Source organism: Tetrahymena thermophila (assembly GCF_000189635.1).
Source record: "Tetrahymena thermophila SB210 genomic scaffold scf_8254610, whole genome shotgun sequence".
Taxonomy (NCBI): Eukaryota; Ciliophora; class Oligohymenophorea; order Hymenostomatida; family Tetrahymenidae; genus Tetrahymena; species Tetrahymena thermophila.
This window is the reverse complement of record NW_002476380.1, coordinates 589,842-608,416: the sequence shown is the minus strand read 5'-3', so window position 1 is coordinate 608,416 and position 18,575 is coordinate 589,842. Positions and strand designations below refer to the sequence as shown.

General features: G+C 23.0%; 6 protein-coding genes across 6 annotated transcripts; 4 read left to right on the top strand and 2 right to left on the bottom strand. All coding sequences in view use genetic code 6, as the record gives it.

Annotated features, from left to right (window-relative positions):
- Positions 1–3,159: 3,159 nt before the first annotated feature.
- On the top strand, positions 3,160–5,446 carry TTHERM_00340090 (dual specificity phosphatase domain protein; the record flags this gene model as incomplete). Its single annotated transcript, XM_001017673.4, has 2 exons — positions 3,160–4,066; positions 4,341–5,446. 2 exons carry the CDS (start codon positions 3,160–3,162, stop codon positions 5,444–5,446), a joined length of 2,013 nt encoding a protein of 670 aa, XP_001017673.4.
- Positions 5,447–6,014: 568 nt separating this feature from the next.
- On the top strand, positions 6,015–8,736 carry TTHERM_00340080 (hypothetical protein; the record flags this gene model as incomplete). Its single annotated transcript, XM_001017672.3, has 8 exons — positions 6,015–6,077; positions 6,131–6,199; positions 6,264–6,344; positions 6,400–6,485; positions 6,550–6,867; positions 7,565–7,910; positions 7,969–8,209; positions 8,267–8,736. 8 exons carry the CDS (start codon positions 6,015–6,017, stop codon positions 8,734–8,736), a joined length of 1,674 nt encoding a protein of 557 aa, XP_001017672.3.
- An 806-nt stretch (positions 8,737–9,542) lies between these two features.
- TTHERM_000340079 (transmembrane protein, putative) lies at positions 9,543–9,887 on the bottom strand (the record flags this gene model as incomplete). Its single annotated transcript, XM_012797991.1, has 1 exon — positions 9,543–9,887. One exon carries the CDS (start codon positions 9,885–9,887, stop codon positions 9,543–9,545), a length of 345 nt encoding a protein of 114 aa, XP_012653445.1.
- A 1,137-nt stretch (positions 9,888–11,024) lies between these two features.
- On the top strand, positions 11,025–13,022 carry TTHERM_00340060 (M20/M25/M40 family peptidase; the record flags this gene model as incomplete). The annotated part of the gene is made up of 7 exons (XM_001017670.1): positions 11,025–11,192; positions 11,245–11,517; positions 11,568–11,832; positions 11,891–12,008; positions 12,292–12,601; positions 12,655–12,871; positions 12,928–13,022. 7 exons carry the CDS (start codon positions 11,025–11,027, stop codon positions 13,020–13,022), a joined length of 1,446 nt encoding a protein of 481 aa, XP_001017670.1.
- A 563-nt stretch (positions 13,023–13,585) lies between these two features.
- On the bottom strand, positions 13,586–15,497 carry TTHERM_00340050 (oxidoreductase, short chain dehydrogenase/reductase family protein, putative; the record flags this gene model as incomplete). The annotated part of the gene is made up of 2 exons (XM_001017669.1): positions 13,586–14,587; positions 14,649–15,497. The coding sequence occupies 2 exons, from the start codon at positions 15,495–15,497 to the stop codon at positions 13,586–13,588; spliced, it is 1,851 nt and encodes a 616-aa protein (XP_001017669.1).
- A 1,055-nt stretch (positions 15,498–16,552) lies between these two features.
- On the top strand, positions 16,553–18,365 carry TTHERM_00340040 (M20/M25/M40 family peptidase; the record flags this gene model as incomplete). Its single annotated transcript, XM_001017668.3, has 7 exons — positions 16,553–16,714; positions 16,769–17,041; positions 17,125–17,389; positions 17,447–17,564; positions 17,628–17,937; positions 17,997–18,213; positions 18,271–18,365. 7 exons carry the CDS (start codon positions 16,553–16,555, stop codon positions 18,363–18,365), a joined length of 1,440 nt encoding a protein of 479 aa, XP_001017668.3.
- Positions 18,366–18,575: the final 210 nt, after the last annotated feature.

Below are 18,575 nucleotides of genomic sequence, written 5' to 3'. Positions count from 1 at the left end.
TTTTTAAGATTGAAATTAAGTAAATTTTTATGTTGAATCAGTATTAAATTTTTTGATTCTTAAACAAAAAACACTTTATAAATTATTATAATTAATTAATTAAATCATATTTTTTTTTTTGGACAGATGAATAGATTTTGTTTTAATCAAGAAATTTGCCAAGATAAGCTTTTAATTATTTGCATGTATTTAGTTAGATTAATTTAAATATATTCTATATGATTATGTAAGCATCACAGATATATCTTCTATTACGAAAAATTAAAAAATACTTAATTGCTTTATTAATTTTATGAAAGCAATAGTTCTCTTTCACTAATCTCAACTCGATCAAGGTAAAATTAAGAAAATAAGACAATTGTGCTTAATTTTTTAGAAAACTGATATATTTTTTTTGCTTAAAAATTATCATCTACTCTGTTTTACCTGTGTCATAAATTAATTTTGAAGTATTCTTAAAATATTTATTGTTATAAATTAAAGATTCAACTTTTCTAAAGCTATTTTTTAAATTTGAATTTGGAATTAGTAACAAAAATGAATAAATAAATGATCTAAAGAAGCACTATTTTCATAAAAACACAATAATTTGACAAATGCGCTAGATTTTAATTTAAGCCACTTTAAATTTTAAAATAGAGTAGTTACCTTCGTTTTTTATAGCTCTGATGAAATGAATGTAACAAAGTCAAATTCCAAGAAAAAAATTGTAAAATAATTACTATTATTACAAATTTAATAAAATAGATAACTTGGAGCAAAAATTTGTATTTAATGATAGCTAGCCTAGACTACGTTTATATTATTTATAATAGATAATTCATCCTCTATAAAAGCCAATATAAAATAATTTTTATGATTTTTGTCTAAAAGATTTGATTTTTAGTTGCTTATAACTTTTGTGTAACAATGTAAGTTTATTTTTAATGGCATTCTCTGAGTATAATTTTATGAAAGGTTTGATTACTAAAGGCTCAGAAATATATAGCAGAACATTACAAGAATTTTTTTATTGATTGATGAATAAATAAATAACTAAAATTTAAGTTTTTGCAATCTTATCAACACCTAAAAAATTATACCTATTTCTAAATATGTTTATTTACAAATTTAGCTAATAATTAAGTATAGTACTAATTTTTAAAAGAAAGCAAATAAAAATCATGTAAAATTGAATATTTATGTGGATTTAAGCAAAAAGAGAAAAGATATTTCAATCTTATTTTATTTTTTAGAGCTACTATTTGAAATAATTTAACAACTGTGTCATTCATTTCTAATTTAGAAACTTTAATATAAGTGAGAATATACAAAAATATTAAATTTTTTACACTTATTTCTATTAAATAATGAGCCTAACCACTTATTTTATTTCTTATTTATGGAAAAATATTAATAATGGGTAGGTATATATGTATGTAGGTTGGTGACTTAATCTGAAAAAATTAAAAAGGTAAAAATTGGATTAGCAAATAAATTTTATATTGATAGTTGATCATTTTAAATAAAAAAGTTAATTAAGATTGTGCTTTTTCTTGTTTAAATACCAAAATCAATTAATTGTTTTAAGAATATATTTGTTCTTGCAATTCTCTCCCTTAAAAGTACTTCATAACATATTGATTTTAGCAGGATTTAATTTATCTAAACAGAAGGAAATATTTTTTGTTTGAAATGATCTTTTTTTAACAAGTATAATTTTTAAATTTCTTAAAAGAGATGCTAATACTCAAATTAAGTTGAAAATTAATATTTGTCAGGTTTATAAATTTTTAGAATTTTTTAATATTAAACCAAGTACTCTATAATTCAAAAGTTTGATATTGTTAATGTAATCTATCTTTATTTATTTGGTAGCGCTTTTTATATATTAAAAAACTAAAATTTCAGTAATAATTTTTTATAAAAAAGACAAAAAAGTTTTTCTAATTTCATTTTTAAATATTTTTTAAGCATTTCTTTTTTATTTTTTGAAAAGTGAGTTCTAAAAATCCTATGAATATGCTTGATAATTTTAATTAGTTTAGGTTAGAAGAATTAGCAAATTAATTGATCATTCAATCTTATAAAAAAGATACTACTAAGATACTATTTGGACTACACGTTAAAACCTATACTAAATCAATAATTTTTTAAGGTCAAAACAAAGCAGCATTATAAAATTTCTGGGTAAGAGTAATTTAATTATTACTAATTAGTATAAGCTATGGCTAATAAGTTGTTTAAATTGTTTTTAATTATGAAAATCGTGGGAATGTTAGCAAAAGTACTACTATAAATATTAAAAAGCATTGTAAATAGCTAATCAAAAGATAATACTATCAATGTCATCAACGTCATTAAAAATAAATTTATTATGCTTATTTTTAGGAAATGGATTGTAAATATTTCAATGTAACACACTTTCCAAAATTAGGATGTAACTCAAGTACTTTCTCAGATAATTAGTTATAAAATTTAAAAATTGTAAGGAAAGAATAATATTCGATTTTATCTGAGTTGAAATAGTTAATGTATCCCATCCCTTTTTCAAATTTTTTTTATTCATCTTTTTTTTTAAAAAAATTTCTATAGTATTAAAAAATGATAAAAAATTAGTTAAAAATGATTAAATAAATCTAATAAAAAAAACTATTTTTATTTATTTATTTATTTAAAAAATATATCTTTAAAGAAAAACTCTTTTTTATAAATTAAATTTTTTATTTTATTATTTATTTATTGATTTCACAATTTATTTGATGAATTTTGTATAAATTTATCAAAATAATAATTTTAGTTGTTTAAAAATATTGTTTTATTAATTAATTTTTAAAAATACATTTTAAAAAGTTTTGTTGTGTTTGTTTATATAAAATATATTGTTAAATTTATTTTGATTTTATTTCACAATCAAATTTTTTTTCATTCATTCATTTCTTTTAAAAAATGTATCGCTCTAATTATTGATTGATATTTTCAATTAAATGTTTGTTTGTTTGTTATATAACTAAATATTTATTATTTTGTTAAATTTCAATTCGAGACAGTAAAATTTCATTGCCAATTTCTTTTATGCTTTCTTTAGTTATTTGAAATTTATTAGCAATAAAACAAAAGCAATATTAATATTGGAGGAACTGATCACTCTTATAAATTTATATTAAAAAGTTAGAAGAAATGAATTTAGCACAGCTCTAAACTTAAAATAATTAAGCAGGCATTAATGAGCAAAAAGGCATTAACCAAGCATTCAATTAATAAATTTAAAATTAAATGTATTAGTATCTTACTAGTGCTCAGCAGTAATAATATATGTAGCAATAATAGTAGTAATAATAGCTTTAAATTTAATAGTAGCTATCATCTCCTTAGCAATAAAATGTATTCTAACATTAGCAAATTCAATAGCAGCAATAAAGGAAGTTAAATGAAAATTAAGTCTTGATAGAGTAATAATAGCCTTAGTATTTAATTCAGTAATAAGATCTATAGAAGTAGTAAGCACATTTTCATAAAACAGGAAATTAAGTTAGCCACTAATTATCTTAACAGTAAAATTAATAGCAAGCACAAGCACTTATGGCGGGGCAATAAGTGCCTATGATTTAAAAACAATATCACCAATCTAACTAAAATTTTTAGAACTCACCAGAAAAATTAAAGGCCTAGTCTAGTCCCTAGCAAAACAGATAATAACAACAATATTAAAATATAGCTGTTGCAAGTCCAAACAGCCAAAATTAGATTATTCCATAGCACCACAAAAAGCCTTCAAGTTTCAATGAAAACATTTTACAAGCTAAGTAAAATATTAGTGAATAAAATTAATAAGCTGTTCTAGCTGTTTTTAAGCCATCCTAAGAAAGCCAATACAATTTTGTCTATTCAGTTCCTAAACTCATAGAGCCAAATCCTTTAGATTGTGTCCTTGAAGCAGATAATGAATTAGGTGGACTTTTTATTGGAAATTTAGACGCAGCTTTAAGTGTAGAAATTTTAAAGAAGAATAGAATTCGTGCAGTCCTAACAACATCTGTTGAAACTGGTTTTAGATATGCAGAAGAATCAATTCATTTTCATGAGTGTAATTTTTTTAATTTAATACGAATTGCATGCATACAATAAAAGGAAATTGTAAATTTTAAAAAAAGACATACAAATAAATGCAAATTTATATAAATTTTATTTGTAAAAAATCAAAAAGCTAGAATCAAATTTGTTAAAAATAAACATTAATCCTTCTTTAGTTTAATTGCTATTTTTATTATGATTTTTAAAGTTCGTTTTATGCATTTTATTTAATTAAATATTTTAATTGATTTAATAAATATTTTTAAACCAATAATAAATTAAATTAGGCTTACCTGCTCATGATAAGGAAGGATATGATATAACTATCCACTTTGAAAAAGGAATAGAGTTTATTGAAAGAAATAGAAAATATACTAGTGTCTTAGTTCATTGTTTTGCTGGTGTTTCGAGGAGTGCTTCAATATGTATAGCATATTTGATGAAAAAAAATAGATGGAATTTAGAAAAATCTTTATGGCATCTAAAAAAATGTAGAAGACTCATTAATCCAAATACTGGGTTTATTAAGAAATTAACAGAGTATGAGCAATATCTTATATCAAAAGGTCACTATAATCCATAATCAAGTGTTTACAATAATAGCAACATTTTAGATGGAAATGGAATTGATGCAATTAATGGTAATAATAATAATAATGCATTTGATTATGGAGGATTTTATTCTTAATAGCCTGGTTAGATTATAGCTTATAATATTGATAATCAATCTGAAATAACAAATTATTCTGATCCCAATTACATTTATATTTATCAATGTCAGCCAAATTAACAACAATAGCTATAATAATAGCAATAATAATATTAAAATTACTCACAAAACTAATAAGTCGGATATACTGATTAAATGTAATCTTAATTCTAACAAATCTCCCCTCAGTAACAATCAGTTAGTGCTTTATAGTAGCAATAATATTAGCTTTAACAAAATATTGAAAATACAAAATCATAATAATATTAATTATAGTAATAATAGCAATTGTAGCAGTAACCTTTATCAGTAAAGTAGCAAGTCCAATAACTTAAAATGACTTAATATTAACAAAAGCAACAACAGCAATCGTTTTCTGGATAAAAATAAAATTCTTAATAGCAAGATCAGTAATAGCAATAACCTCAACAAGTAGGAATTTAAATTTTAGCAAATAATGAACAATTCTTACCAAACCAAAAGCAATATTAAGAGCAAATAGAAAACCAAAATTAAATATTGCAACAAAAGCAACAATAAATGTAAGGATTTTAAAATTAAAATTTAATTTACTAACAATAACAACAAAATTAAGTTTAATAGTAGTAGTAATAATAGTAGCCTTATCAGTAATAATCAATATTTTAACAGGTTCATAATAAGTAAATCCTTTATAAATAATGATAAGTAACATAAAAAGTTAAAATGCATGCATCTAATAAAAACTAATAAAAAAAAAACAATGTTTTAAAACTAAAATCAAATGTTATAAAAAATTAAAATGCATGTTAACTCACTAATTAATTAATAAATTATCTTTATCTAATAGAATAAAGAATCGATGACTATAGTTAGTTAAAAATTATTTTAATAAAATAATGTGTTTATTTTGACAGATGTATATTTATAGAATATTATATAATTTAAATATGACATTCAACTTACTTTTCAACAAATAAATTAATTTAAATTATTTATTCTTTTGTTTCACGAAATACCTTATAAATTTTATTAATATATAGATAGATAATAATTTTTTGCATATTTTTAAAGATACTGCTTTGATATGTTATTATTAAATAAGAATGAAATATATAAAACAAGCAAACAAACAATTATTATTTAAATAGATTTTATGTTTTAATTTTGCGTGTTTTCTGTTTTTATAAAACTTATTAAATAATCAAACCAAAAAAAATTGTTTTGAATTAAAGTTACTTTGTCATTAAATTATTTCAACTGATTATTTAAAATGGCTAGTAGAATTAAAACTGATGAAGGAGTTGATTCCTTATTTAAATTTTAAAGATAGTAGGTATATATTTACTCATTAAAATGCTTATAAGCAAATAAAATTCATTTTTTAAGGTACCTTAAACACCTGAAGAAATAAAATAATTTAGATAATCATATCGCAAGCAATTAGGTAAATCATGTGTAAGAAGAAAACAACTAAAGTTTTATAAAATTTATGATAAATTATTTTAAAAAATAAATTTAGATTCATCCAAAGTTAAGAGTTGATCCTAAAACCATGCAATTGCCTTCTGTTTATGGAAAGCCTCAGCCTCCTTCTGATCATGTAAATTTAAATTAAGATTTCTAAACTACTATAAAAAATATTATCATTTTAATAGTATGGCGATTACTTTCAAGACAAATTTGTAGGAGTAGAAGATGTCGTTAATGATATTCGTGAACAAATTTATGCCTCAAATAAAGCGTACAGCTAATTTTTATATACAATTTAGAAGCAAAATGAATTTTAACTACTATTTAAAAAAAAGGATGCCTTTAGGAAAAACCTTAGATCGTAAATATGTTTTCCCAGATTAAGTGTAGAAATAAAATTTTAGATATGGCGCTACAACCAGAAAGGATGAAAAAGATGCTAAAGATTTGATATACTCTTATGTAGATGATGCCAAATAAAATGAATAACATTAAACTAATAGACCCTTTTTGAAACCATTAAGTTAACTAGAAGCAGGAGAATAATTCAATAGAAGATATGATACAAAATACTTTAATCCTGATAACAAATTTGGTGTTTCATCATTAATTAAAACAGATGAAATGAAAAAGGTTTTTTAGAGTGAAGACAAGTAAGTTATTTTATCAATTTATCTACTTATTTTTTTTTTAAATAAATTAATTTTTATTATCAATTAAAAAAAATAAAAATAAACATTAAATACATACCGTTTTAAAACTATAATTGCTTAAAAAAGTAAATTAATTATCAAATAAAAATAAATAGTAATATGAATAACATATTTTAGAACAAATCTAATTATATAATAAGCAAGCTAAATATTATATATAAGCTGTAGTTAATTATTAATTATCAGCCAATATATACCTTGAAAGGAGGAATAATTTATGAAAAATAATTATCAGCAGTATTTTTAATGATTCCTCTTTTAAAAAATAAATTAGAACTAACTTTCAAGCTATATCAATAATTAATTTATCAATTTATTTAGTTAGCTAGTCAGCTATTGAACTATTAATTTGAATCATTTCCAGCCATATTTTTTCCTAAAGGGAAGCTAATTATTTAATAAATAAATCATTTAAAGCAGCTATTTTTTTATCAATATAAGATGGTATTTATCATTTATTTAGATCATCATTTTTAAAATTTAAATAATTCAACAATCAATTTTTAGCATATTTTGATTAAAGATGTAAGTATATACATATTTTAAAAATGCATAATTAATTGTGTAGAATAAATTATTTTATCATATACATTAAAAATGAATTCATTTTAATTTAAATATTCATTTATTAACTTAGCTAAGCTAGCACAAAGATAATAGATAGGAGATAAGAACTGTATCAGAATGCAAATCATATTCATTTGGGAATGCCTAAGTCTAGTTTTATATTTAAAGATACAGCAAAGAGAAATTTTTTAAGCTCCTCAACACCTAATTTGAATTTATAGAAACTTGGTGTGGCTGATTGTCTTAAATATAAAGATCTTACCCTATAAGATGTAATGTAATCAAATATAGGTAGATCTATTCCAACAATAGGAGTAAAAAGTGTATCTTAGATTGATGATAAAAAAATATTCGGTATTCCCTCAATTCGTACAGATATCAGTCCTCCTCGCTTTTAATCATTAACCAACTAATATGTAAATTATTTTTAAAAATGCATATTTATTTCTTTAAATATTTGTATTTTTTACATAGAATTATGGAAATGAGTTAAGTGCAAGCTAGCTGTTAAATCCTTACTAATATTCTGCTTATGGTTTAAAAGAGGAAGATTTTTCTAAGTTAAGACCAAGAGAAGAAGTAAAAAAAAAACATAGTTTATTTTATATCAATAGTTATTAAAAATAAAATAAAGATAAGATAACTTCTTAGTGCTATAGGTTATAATTATAAAATTGGAAAATTTCATGGAATTTTTTAGAGAGCTTAAGAGATTGTAAATTATATTTATTTGATTAGAGTAATCGTGTAAGATTGTTTATAAAAATAAAAGCAAGGAACAACAGAATCAGGATAAGTAAGTTTAAAAAGCTTTTTGTAAGCTATGTAGGAGTTAGACTAGGTTTAATGATTCTATTGCTAAATATTTAACATAAATTAAATTTTATTGTTTAATTTACATTTTAATGCGTATTAAATAGAGAATTTTATTTATCTGTTAATAGTTTTTATTTTTAAAAAAGTAAATAAATTAATTCATATTAGTTCAAAGTATATCTGGATATTTTGTTAATTAAATTTGTAATCGTAAACTTTTTACAATTTTTCATAGAATAGAAAATTTATAACTGCATTTCTCAGAAAAAAAAATAAAAAACAAGACATAATTTAATAAAATGTATTATTGTTTAATTTTCATTATTTGAAAATTATATGAACAATTAAATAAAGTAGTTCAGTAAAAATGTTAAAGATCTCTTAGTAATTGAATATTCAAATAAATATTAAACATCTAGGAGATGATGTAAATTCAATATTTCGTGGATTTTAACAATTGACGAAAAAAATTAGATTAATTCTAACTAAAATTGAATAATTACTTCATTTGACTGAAGATATTTAATAACATGATGAAATATAATTTCAAGTTTTTTTTTTTTTTCTTTAATAACCAATTAATTCCTCGGAAATATATCTTTCATATGTAATTTTGTGAAAAAGGTTATCAAAGATTCATAAAATGAAATTTGTTAAATAGAATGCGCCAGTTTATATTTCTAAAAGCTATTGAATTAGATAAATCATGAATATTGATCAACCAAAGAAATTAATTTCATTATCATTGTATAAGTGAAAAAAAATAAAAACTGATAATATACTATTTTTATAATTAAGAAAAAATTTAATAAACATTACCAATTTTAGACAAACTTTAGAAAAAAAATTGCAAATATTTTAATTTATTCATAATGGAAAATTCAGAAAAAGATCAAACAAGCAAACTTCAAAAGCAACTTATTGAAAAAAAGGACGACTTTTAGGAAAGTGATGATGAAAATGATTAATCAGAATCAATGGCTCAAATGAGATTTGATAGAGTAAATAGTGCTCCAGAATAAACTTAGGTAAATTTTACTGATGAAAATGAAGTGAAGGTAGAAATTATAGATGACGATCATTCTGATATTACAAATGCATGCCATTTATAAACTCATGCAAAAAAAAACAACCATGACACAAGTAGAGGAAAATAATTTAAATCTGTGAATCCTAATTGTGGTAGATAATTCAGAAGTATCCTCAAATCTAGTAAACACAAGCACAATGATTCATCTTTATTAGTTAGAGTAGATGCAAGCGGAAATGAAATTAAACCCAAAATAAAAGGAGGAGAAAAGCCTTTGCATAAAATTACATTTCATGAATAAATTGAGGAAGTTAACGTAGTAGAAAATTGGAAATAATACAATACAGACGTAACTTCTGAGCCTGGCTGCGGCTGTAATCTAATTTGATATAATTTAAAAATAAAATTAAGTAAATGATGCTTTTCCAATATGATTTCCAAAATTATAGATTTGATTGCCTAAATAGTCTAGCAAAACTGTAAAAAAATAATTATAGAGTAAATATATAATCTCTATTATGATAATAAGCAATTTAAGTAGAATCATTAGTTATAAAATTTTATAAAGAACGAATTTAAATTTAAAAAATGAAATTTTATCAATCAATCAATCAATATTATAGAATAAAACTCTTACTTTCTTTCTGACTCTACTTGAAATGATAAAATTGTTAGAAATAAAGATTAGGAATTAGTATTTATAAGAGAAAATATGAAAAAGCCAAGCAAGTTATAATTGAGGCAGTCTTAAATACCATTTAGTAAAAGTATAAATATAAAATAGTATATTTACTATCTTCTTTAACTATCAAATTAACCATCAATCCATCTATCTATCTATCAATCAAAAGATTGAAAAATTATTAAATTTATATACATACATCTATTAACTAATAAAAAATATTTATATTAAATTTTCACCAAGTCATTATTTATTTATTTATGTCTTTCTTTCTTTGTTTGTTTGTTTTATTGAATAAATGAATGAATAAATTATTTAATGATTTATTTTGTTTTGTGCTTTTTATTGCAGTTCATTAAATATATATTTGAATATCAATCTGATTTGGTTTTCTATTTTTATTGTAAGTAAGCAATTATTTAATTCAATTTATTTTTAAAAAGTTAAAATTATTAATTTTTCTTTATATTTTTGTTTTTTCACATTTTTTTTAACCTTTTAATTTTTAAGTTAAGATAGATTTATCTACACTTATAAATTTATCTTATGATCCACATGAGTAACAATAATAATTCTAAATTTTAATTTGTAAACAAATACAATTAAATCTTGAATATATTTTTCTATTATAAATACTTTTTCTGTGATTAATTTTAATAATTTTTTTAATCAGAAAATTAAATTGTGTCTTTAAGTATTTATTGTTATTATGTGTTAAATAGTCTTACACTATGAATATAAAAATTTATGAAAATTCTAATAAAGTGTAATCTATTACATATATATTCATTCGTTTATTTATTTATTTCTTTTTTTATTTTTGATTAATTTATTTACAGTATCTTTTGCAAAGATATAATTCGATCAAAAACATGACAATGCATTTTTAAATTAAAAGAATAAAGAATAGAACTACTAAGATATACTTTATTTGATTAATTATTCTGAATTTTACAATTATAAAAAACACAGTACTTGATTTAGAAATTAGCAATATAAAAAATGGATAAATTCAATTTTTGTTCTAAGGTATAGAAGGAAGCAATTGAAAAGTATGTTGAAGAGCAATTCCACTCTAACATCCTTCCTGCTTTAATGGATTTTGTTAGAATTCCTAACCTCTCTCCTGCATTTGATCCTGAATGGGAAACAAATGGAACTTTGTTAAAAGTAAAATATACAATTAAAAATATAAGGATTTTTAAAAATATTTCATTTGAAGGCAGCAACTTTCCTCAAAGATTGGGTTTTGAAGTAAGATTTAAAAAACGCTACAGTAGAAGTAGTTTAAGAGTAAGGTTAGCCTCCTTTAGTTTTTATTGAAGTAGCAGCAACTGACTGTTCAAATAAAACTGTATTATTCTATGGTCATTATGATAAACAACCTCACTTCACAGGCTGGATGGAAGGCACAGGTCCAACTACTCCTGCTATTATTGGAGATTGCCTATATGGAAGAGGTTGCTCCGATGATGGTTATGCCATTTTCGCATCAGTATGTTTATTGAATTTAAATATATTTACATAACTTTATAATTAATAAAGGTTCTCTCCATTAAAGCTTGCTAAGTTTTAGGATATGGTCATCCTAAGTGCGTTATAACTATTGAAGGTGAAGAAGAAACAGATAGTGCCTATTATATGACATATTTAGATAAACTTTCCCCAAGAGTCGGAACTCCTGATTTTGTTTTTTGTTTGGATAGCGGTTGCTCAGATTATAAAACTATGTGGTTGACAACTTCTCTGAGAGGTATCCTTGAAGCTGATTTAACTGTTTAAGTTTTAACAGAAGGTGTTCACTCTGGAGGTAATCTAAAATATCGCATCAATAAATTGTACTAATTTTTTTTGTAAACTATTATTAGATAGTAGTGGCATAGTACCTACTCCCTTTAGAATAATTACTTAACTCCTTTCCAGAATTGAAAATATCGAAAACGGCAGAATTCATGACGCATTCTAAGTAAACATCCCACCTCACAGGTAAAAAAAATATGAATTAAAGATGGATTTTGGTTAAAGCTTTAATCATGAATATATGCTTTTGTTAACAATCAATATAAAAATTATCAGCAATTGATTCTAGTATTATTCTCCAACTCTTTTACATTAAAATTAGTAATCTAATAAAATAAAAACACCCAAAATATAATCTAAAAAAGAATATTTATTTTGAATGTGTAAGAAAGAATTTAATTAATTAGAATATTTTACTAGAAAATTTATTTGCTATTAAATAATTAACACCACAAACTTATTAATTTAGATACGAAGAAGCTTACAGAGTTGCTGAAATTAAATAAGAAAATGTTTATAACAAATTCCCCTTCCATTCTAAAATGACTCCTACTACTACTAACCCACTAGAAGCTTATTTAAACAGAACATGGAGAGCTTAATTATCAATTGTTGGTGCTGATGGATTACCACCTGCCAAGACTGCAGGAAATGTTTTGCTTCCTGTTAATACTTTTAAACTTTCTCTTCGTTTACCTCCTACTTTAGATGCAGAAAAAGCCAAGCATGATATTAAGAGAATTCTTGAAGAAAATCCTCCTTATAACTCTTAAGTTATTGTAATTATAACAACTTTAATGTTTCATTTTATATAATTTTATTTTACTTATAGTGTAAAGTTCACGACTCTGCTGAAGGTTGGAGTGCTCCTAAGCTTCATGAAGTACTTGATAAATCCATGAATGCAGCTTCAGAAAACTTCTTTGGTAAATTAGTTGAATGCTAAGGAGAAGGTGGTTCTATCCCTTTGATGAATGATTTAAAAAGAAAATATCCTAATATCTAATTCATAGTTACTGGTATCCTTGGACCTCATTCTAATGCTCATGGTAATTTTAGAAAATTTTTATAGTGTTAGTTCATTTTTTAAATTAAACTTATAAAGGTCCCAATGAAATGCTTCACATACCATATACTAAGAAAATTATGTGCTGTATTACTCAAATTTTAGCAGATACTTCTTCAAGCTTTTCTGTTTGATTTTAAAGATAGATTATTCAATTAATTCAAAAAATTATTCTTTGATTTATTTATATTAGTACTTTTTGTGTAAATAATTTAAAATATTTTACAAATGTATTCATCATTTACCATTTCCCTGGATTAAAAATCTTTCTTTAAATTTATTTTTTAACTTTTACATATTTTTGTTCAATCTTTAATTAAGACTACTGTAATTCCTCTTTTACTTATTACTAGGTTGAAGGCTGGAAAGGTAGAGGATATTTATTTTTTAGTGTAAAAAAAAAGTACAAAAAAATTCTGATTTAAACTATCACAAAAAAAATATTTACAGTATCTTTTTAATTTTGTTGCAAACATATCCTAAACTATTTAAGTTCTAAAGTAATAATTAATAAGTAAATGGAATACAAAATAGTATATTAATATACAAAAGCAATTTTAAGGCTAAAGTTCATAAATATTTATTTCAATATTATTTTTATGAAAATATAAATAAATAAATTTTTAAAAAAAGTAATAAAAAATGTAAATATTTTATTATTAATTAAAACTATGAGCATTTAATTATAACGGTTTTCTCACCACTCTGCCACTTTATAATTTCTTAAAAAAACTGTGCAAATAGGTTTTTTTGTTTTGTATCCTTCAAATATTGGATCTACAACTCTTAAAGCACCATCAAGTTCATCTAATGGAGTTGTTTTGTAAACATTATCAAAGAGAAAGCTCTTTGGAATCATGTCATTTGAAACCCAACCTGTATCGACACAAGTCATAAAAATGTTATACTCTTAAGAATATTAAGGTCCTGTTGTCCTGGTAAGCATGTTTAATGATGCCTTGGACATATTATTATGGGGGTGGTATACTGGTTTATTTCTCATGTGAAATTAACCTTCAACTGAAGATACATTTACAATAAATTTATATTCTTTTTACTGTTCAGGTGTAATAGTCATGCAATCTTTTAATTTTTGGCATAAAACAAAAGGAGCCCATGCATTAATTACTTAAGTTTCCATAAATTCAAATAAAGGCACTTCATCTAGTTTCGAGTTCCATGAATTTTTAGATGCAAGATCTACTTGTATTCCGTTTGAATCAACTACACCTTCAGGATAAAGCTTATCCTTTTCTGTCTTTTGTCCTTCTAAAACAGGTTTAACATTCATCAACACAGATTCAGAAAAATGGCAAAAAGCTAGATCTTAAGTTTATTGTATTTACATTAATTGTTTTTCAATATTATTTTATTGAAGTGAATCTACTGTTTATAGATCTTAGTCAGCTGAGGAAACATTTTCCAGCTGAGTAGAATTTAATTACTTAATTTTATCTGCTTCATACTGTTTAAGTTCTAAATCATTTTGTAAGACTTTTAAATCTGAATCAGAATACTCTTTCAAAGGCTTGGACTCAACATCAATTAAATATTTAAAGTAAGATGCTTCTCTTTTTACACATTATGCTGCATTATTTATCAGAATATCAAGTTTTCCAAACTTTTCTTTAAAAAAGTCACAAAACTCAATTACCGAGCTAATTTTTCTGAAATCTAAACTATAAATAAATAATCTATCCTAAATTATAAAATAAACTTTATATTTATTTATTTCATTTGATGTGATTTATTTAATTTACCTTAAAAGAATCATAATCAGTCTCTTTTTTGTATCTCTCTAGTGCATCTTTTGGAAAACGTGTAGTAACATGGACAACACAATTATTTCTAAGGAGCAATAATGAAGTTAAATAGCCAATTTTAATTCTACCTCCTGTAATTATTGCAACTTTTCCTGTTAAATCATATTTTTATTCTATTCTTTTATTATAGTTGAAGTTTCCACAATCTAGGCACATAGAATGATAATGAGGGTGTACTTTTCTATATAATTACCTGCAAACATAGCATTTTTTTGGCTTATTTAAATGGAATAATGAGCCATCCTTTCTCAGTTATTAATCTTCTTAATCCATAGATTCCTAATTATTTTATTAAGATGTTTTAATTTTTTTAGAAATATCGCTTTCAATAAACTAATATTCTTCATCATCTTATGACTCATCTTGTTGATTAAAATCATTTTTTCTTTTCGCTAAAGAAGGGTCTTATTTATATTCAATTGCCTTTTATTTTCCAAAATCAGAAAGCTATTTTAAAATATCTTAATTTTCTTTTTTCTTTTTCTGAGCGAGAGCAGTTTTCTCTAACATTTATCTATCTTATTCTACTCTAACTTCCACTCCTTACTATCTTCTAACTCTTTTAGCTCTATTTAGTAAAGTATTTGCCATTTATTTTATTTCAAAGTATTTAGAAGGATCAATATTCTATTCATCAATTGAATTGACAAGCTACTTCAACTCTTAAAAGCTGATTTTTTAACTTTACAATGCATTTTGATCTCCTTTAGTTATATTATCATCAAAGCTTTCTCCATTATTTTCATCAATTTTATTTTCTAACTATCCTTCGTTTTAAGCACTCATTTTATTTTCCTTTTTGATCTAAAAAATAATAATTACAAAAAATAGATATTTTTGATTAATTATTTTCAATTTGGAAATTACTTAGACACTTTATAAAAACTTAGATTTTAAGTTTTTTAATATAACATTTTTTAATTGAATTTAATAGTTTTTTTTGATTGGTGTTTGAATAGACACTTTTTGGTACATAAGAAAGGTAATTTAAGTAACCAAACACTTTTTTATGAAATTTTTAATTAATATTTTTTGTAGTGTATCAATAAAGTAAATTTATAAAATATAATAATGTAATAATAATTATGCGAAATAGTAAATTCTAAATAAATAAACATTTACTCTATTTCAAATTTTAACAGTTATAATGGATTACATTTAAAGGAAATTGAAACACAAACAATCAAAAGATCTTACAATAAATAAATAAATATAAAGCATAATTGAGAAAGTTATTTTTACCTGATCAAAAAAGATTTTGATAAAAAATATTTTTTTTTATATATTTTATTATTTTTTTATTTTTGAATATCAATATATGGTAATATTTATTATAATAAAGATAGTAAATTATAGAAAAAATATAGAACCATTTATTATAATTAAAATTAAGAATTAAAAAAATAATTAGATAACTTTTAAAAATAAATTTATTCTCAATATTTCAAACACATAATTAAATACATAATAAAAAATAAATATATTTGAGAATGCTATCTATCCAATCCACCAAATACCAAAGGAAGGCTTTAATATATGATATTCATTTGTTTTGAATTTTAAAATATTTTTATAATTGAATGTTATTTAAAGAAAGTGAGATTCTAATTTAATATCTTTAGATAAATAAATAAATTTTAATACTTTTTAAAAATCTAGAATGAATTTGAAATATAAAGATATATTCTATTTTTTAATTCATGCAAACTATTTACTTTTATTTTTTTAATAAAAATATGATTATCAAAAAATTAGCATCAAAAATCGAGTAAAAAATATATCCTAAAAAGATAATTATTTTTTCTAGCAAATATCAAAGAGTTAATTAGAATTGTTATCAAATGTCTTATTTAAGAACTAAAGATTAAGTTTAATAAATTAAAGAGTATGTAAACTCTTAATTCTCTTCAAACATCGTACCATCTATCATGGATTATATTAGAATACCAAATTTATCACCTATGTATGATCCAGAATGGAATAAAAATGGATTACTCATGAAAGTAATTACTTATTTGATATTTTAAGAATTAATTAAGTATTCAATTCTTATTTAGGCTGCTGAACACATTAAAGCATGGGTCATTGCTCAAGAATTAAAAGGCGCTTCAGTTTAAATTATTCAAGATGAAGGAAAACCTCCTCTCTTATTTATTGAAGTAAATCCAACTGATAACTCAGGAAAGTCCATTCTCTTCTATGGACATTATGATAAGCAACCTCATTTCAGTGGTTGGATGGAAGGAACTGGACCTACTACACCTGTTATCATTGATGGAAAACTTTATGGAAGAGGTGGATCAGATGATGGATATTCAGTTTATGCTGCAGTAATTAAATTTTATCTTACATATAATATATAGTTTAAGTAAATTTAATATATTTTATTGTAACATGATTTTGTCAAATAAAGGTAACATCCATTAAAGCTTGCTAAAAGCTTGGATTCCCTCACCCTCGTTGTATAATTACAATTGAAGGAGAAGAAGAAAGTGGAAGTTTCCATTACATGAATTATTTAGAAAGGCTTAAAGATAAGATATAAACACCTGATTATATTTTCTGCTTGGATAGTGGTTGTGGTACCTATGATACTATGTGGCTAACAACTTGTTTAAGGGGAAATATCAAGGCAGAAATCACAGTCAAAGTTCTTAATGAAGGTGTTCACTCTGGAGGTAAAATTTACTATTGACAATTAAAAAAAAGAAATTTATAAATATATTATTTATTAGACGCAAGTGGAGTAGTACCTTCAGGATTTAGAATCTTGAGAAATCTTTTAGATAGACTAGAAGATTCTAAGAGTGGTCAAGTTCATGAATTATTTTAAACTAACATTCCAGCTCATAGGTTTGTTTATTACTTAATTTTGGTAGTATTAAATATTTTAAATTTATAAAATAATTTAAACAGATATTCATAAGCTTGTGATGTTGCAAAAGATTTATCAAAAGACATTTTCTTAAAATTCCCATATTCAAATAATACCAAATCAATGTCTTAAGATCCACTTTAAGCTTATCTTAATAAGACTTGGAGACCTCAATTAGCTGTAGTTGGTGCTGATGGACTTCCTGCTTGCTAAACTGCAGGTAATGTTCTTTTACCAGAAACAAAAATTAGAATCTCTTTAAGATTGCCTCCTAACTTAGATGCTGTTTAGGCTGGAAAAAATTTAAAAGAGTTGATCGAGTCTAATCCTCCCTACGATGCTACAGTTACTGTAAAATATTTAAATTTAATATATGTTTGAAATTAATAGAATTTATTTTATAAAATTAGTGTGATATTTTAAGTTCTGCTAATGGATGGGATGCAAAAGAAACTCCAGAGCATTTAACCAACTCTTTTAATTAATCTTCGTTAAATTATTTTAACAATGAAAGTCGTTTCTTGGCTGAAGGTGGTTCTATTCCTTTGATGAATAAACTTTAAGATAAATTTCCTAATATCAATTTTATTGTAACTGGTGTGCTAGGTCCTCATTCTAATGCTCATGGTATAAAAAATTATTTTTTAATGATTTTTAATCTAATTTATTAATTAAATTTAAAAGGTCCTAATGAAATGCTCCATTTATAATTTACAGAAAATCTTATTTGCTGTATGAGTTAAATAGTTGCAGATACTTCTGCATATCATTCTTAATGAAAAAATAAAAATAACAAATCTTAAGTTAAATTCATATTATTTTTTTTCCTCATTTCATTAAAATAAAAGAGGAAAATTTTTAAATAATCTTTTAGTTAAATAAAATAAAAAATTAATTAAATTTTTTGATTACTATTTCAATTACTCTAAATAAATATTTTGATTAAAATTTAAATATATTCTTTAAATTAGTTTTATAAATAAATCAAC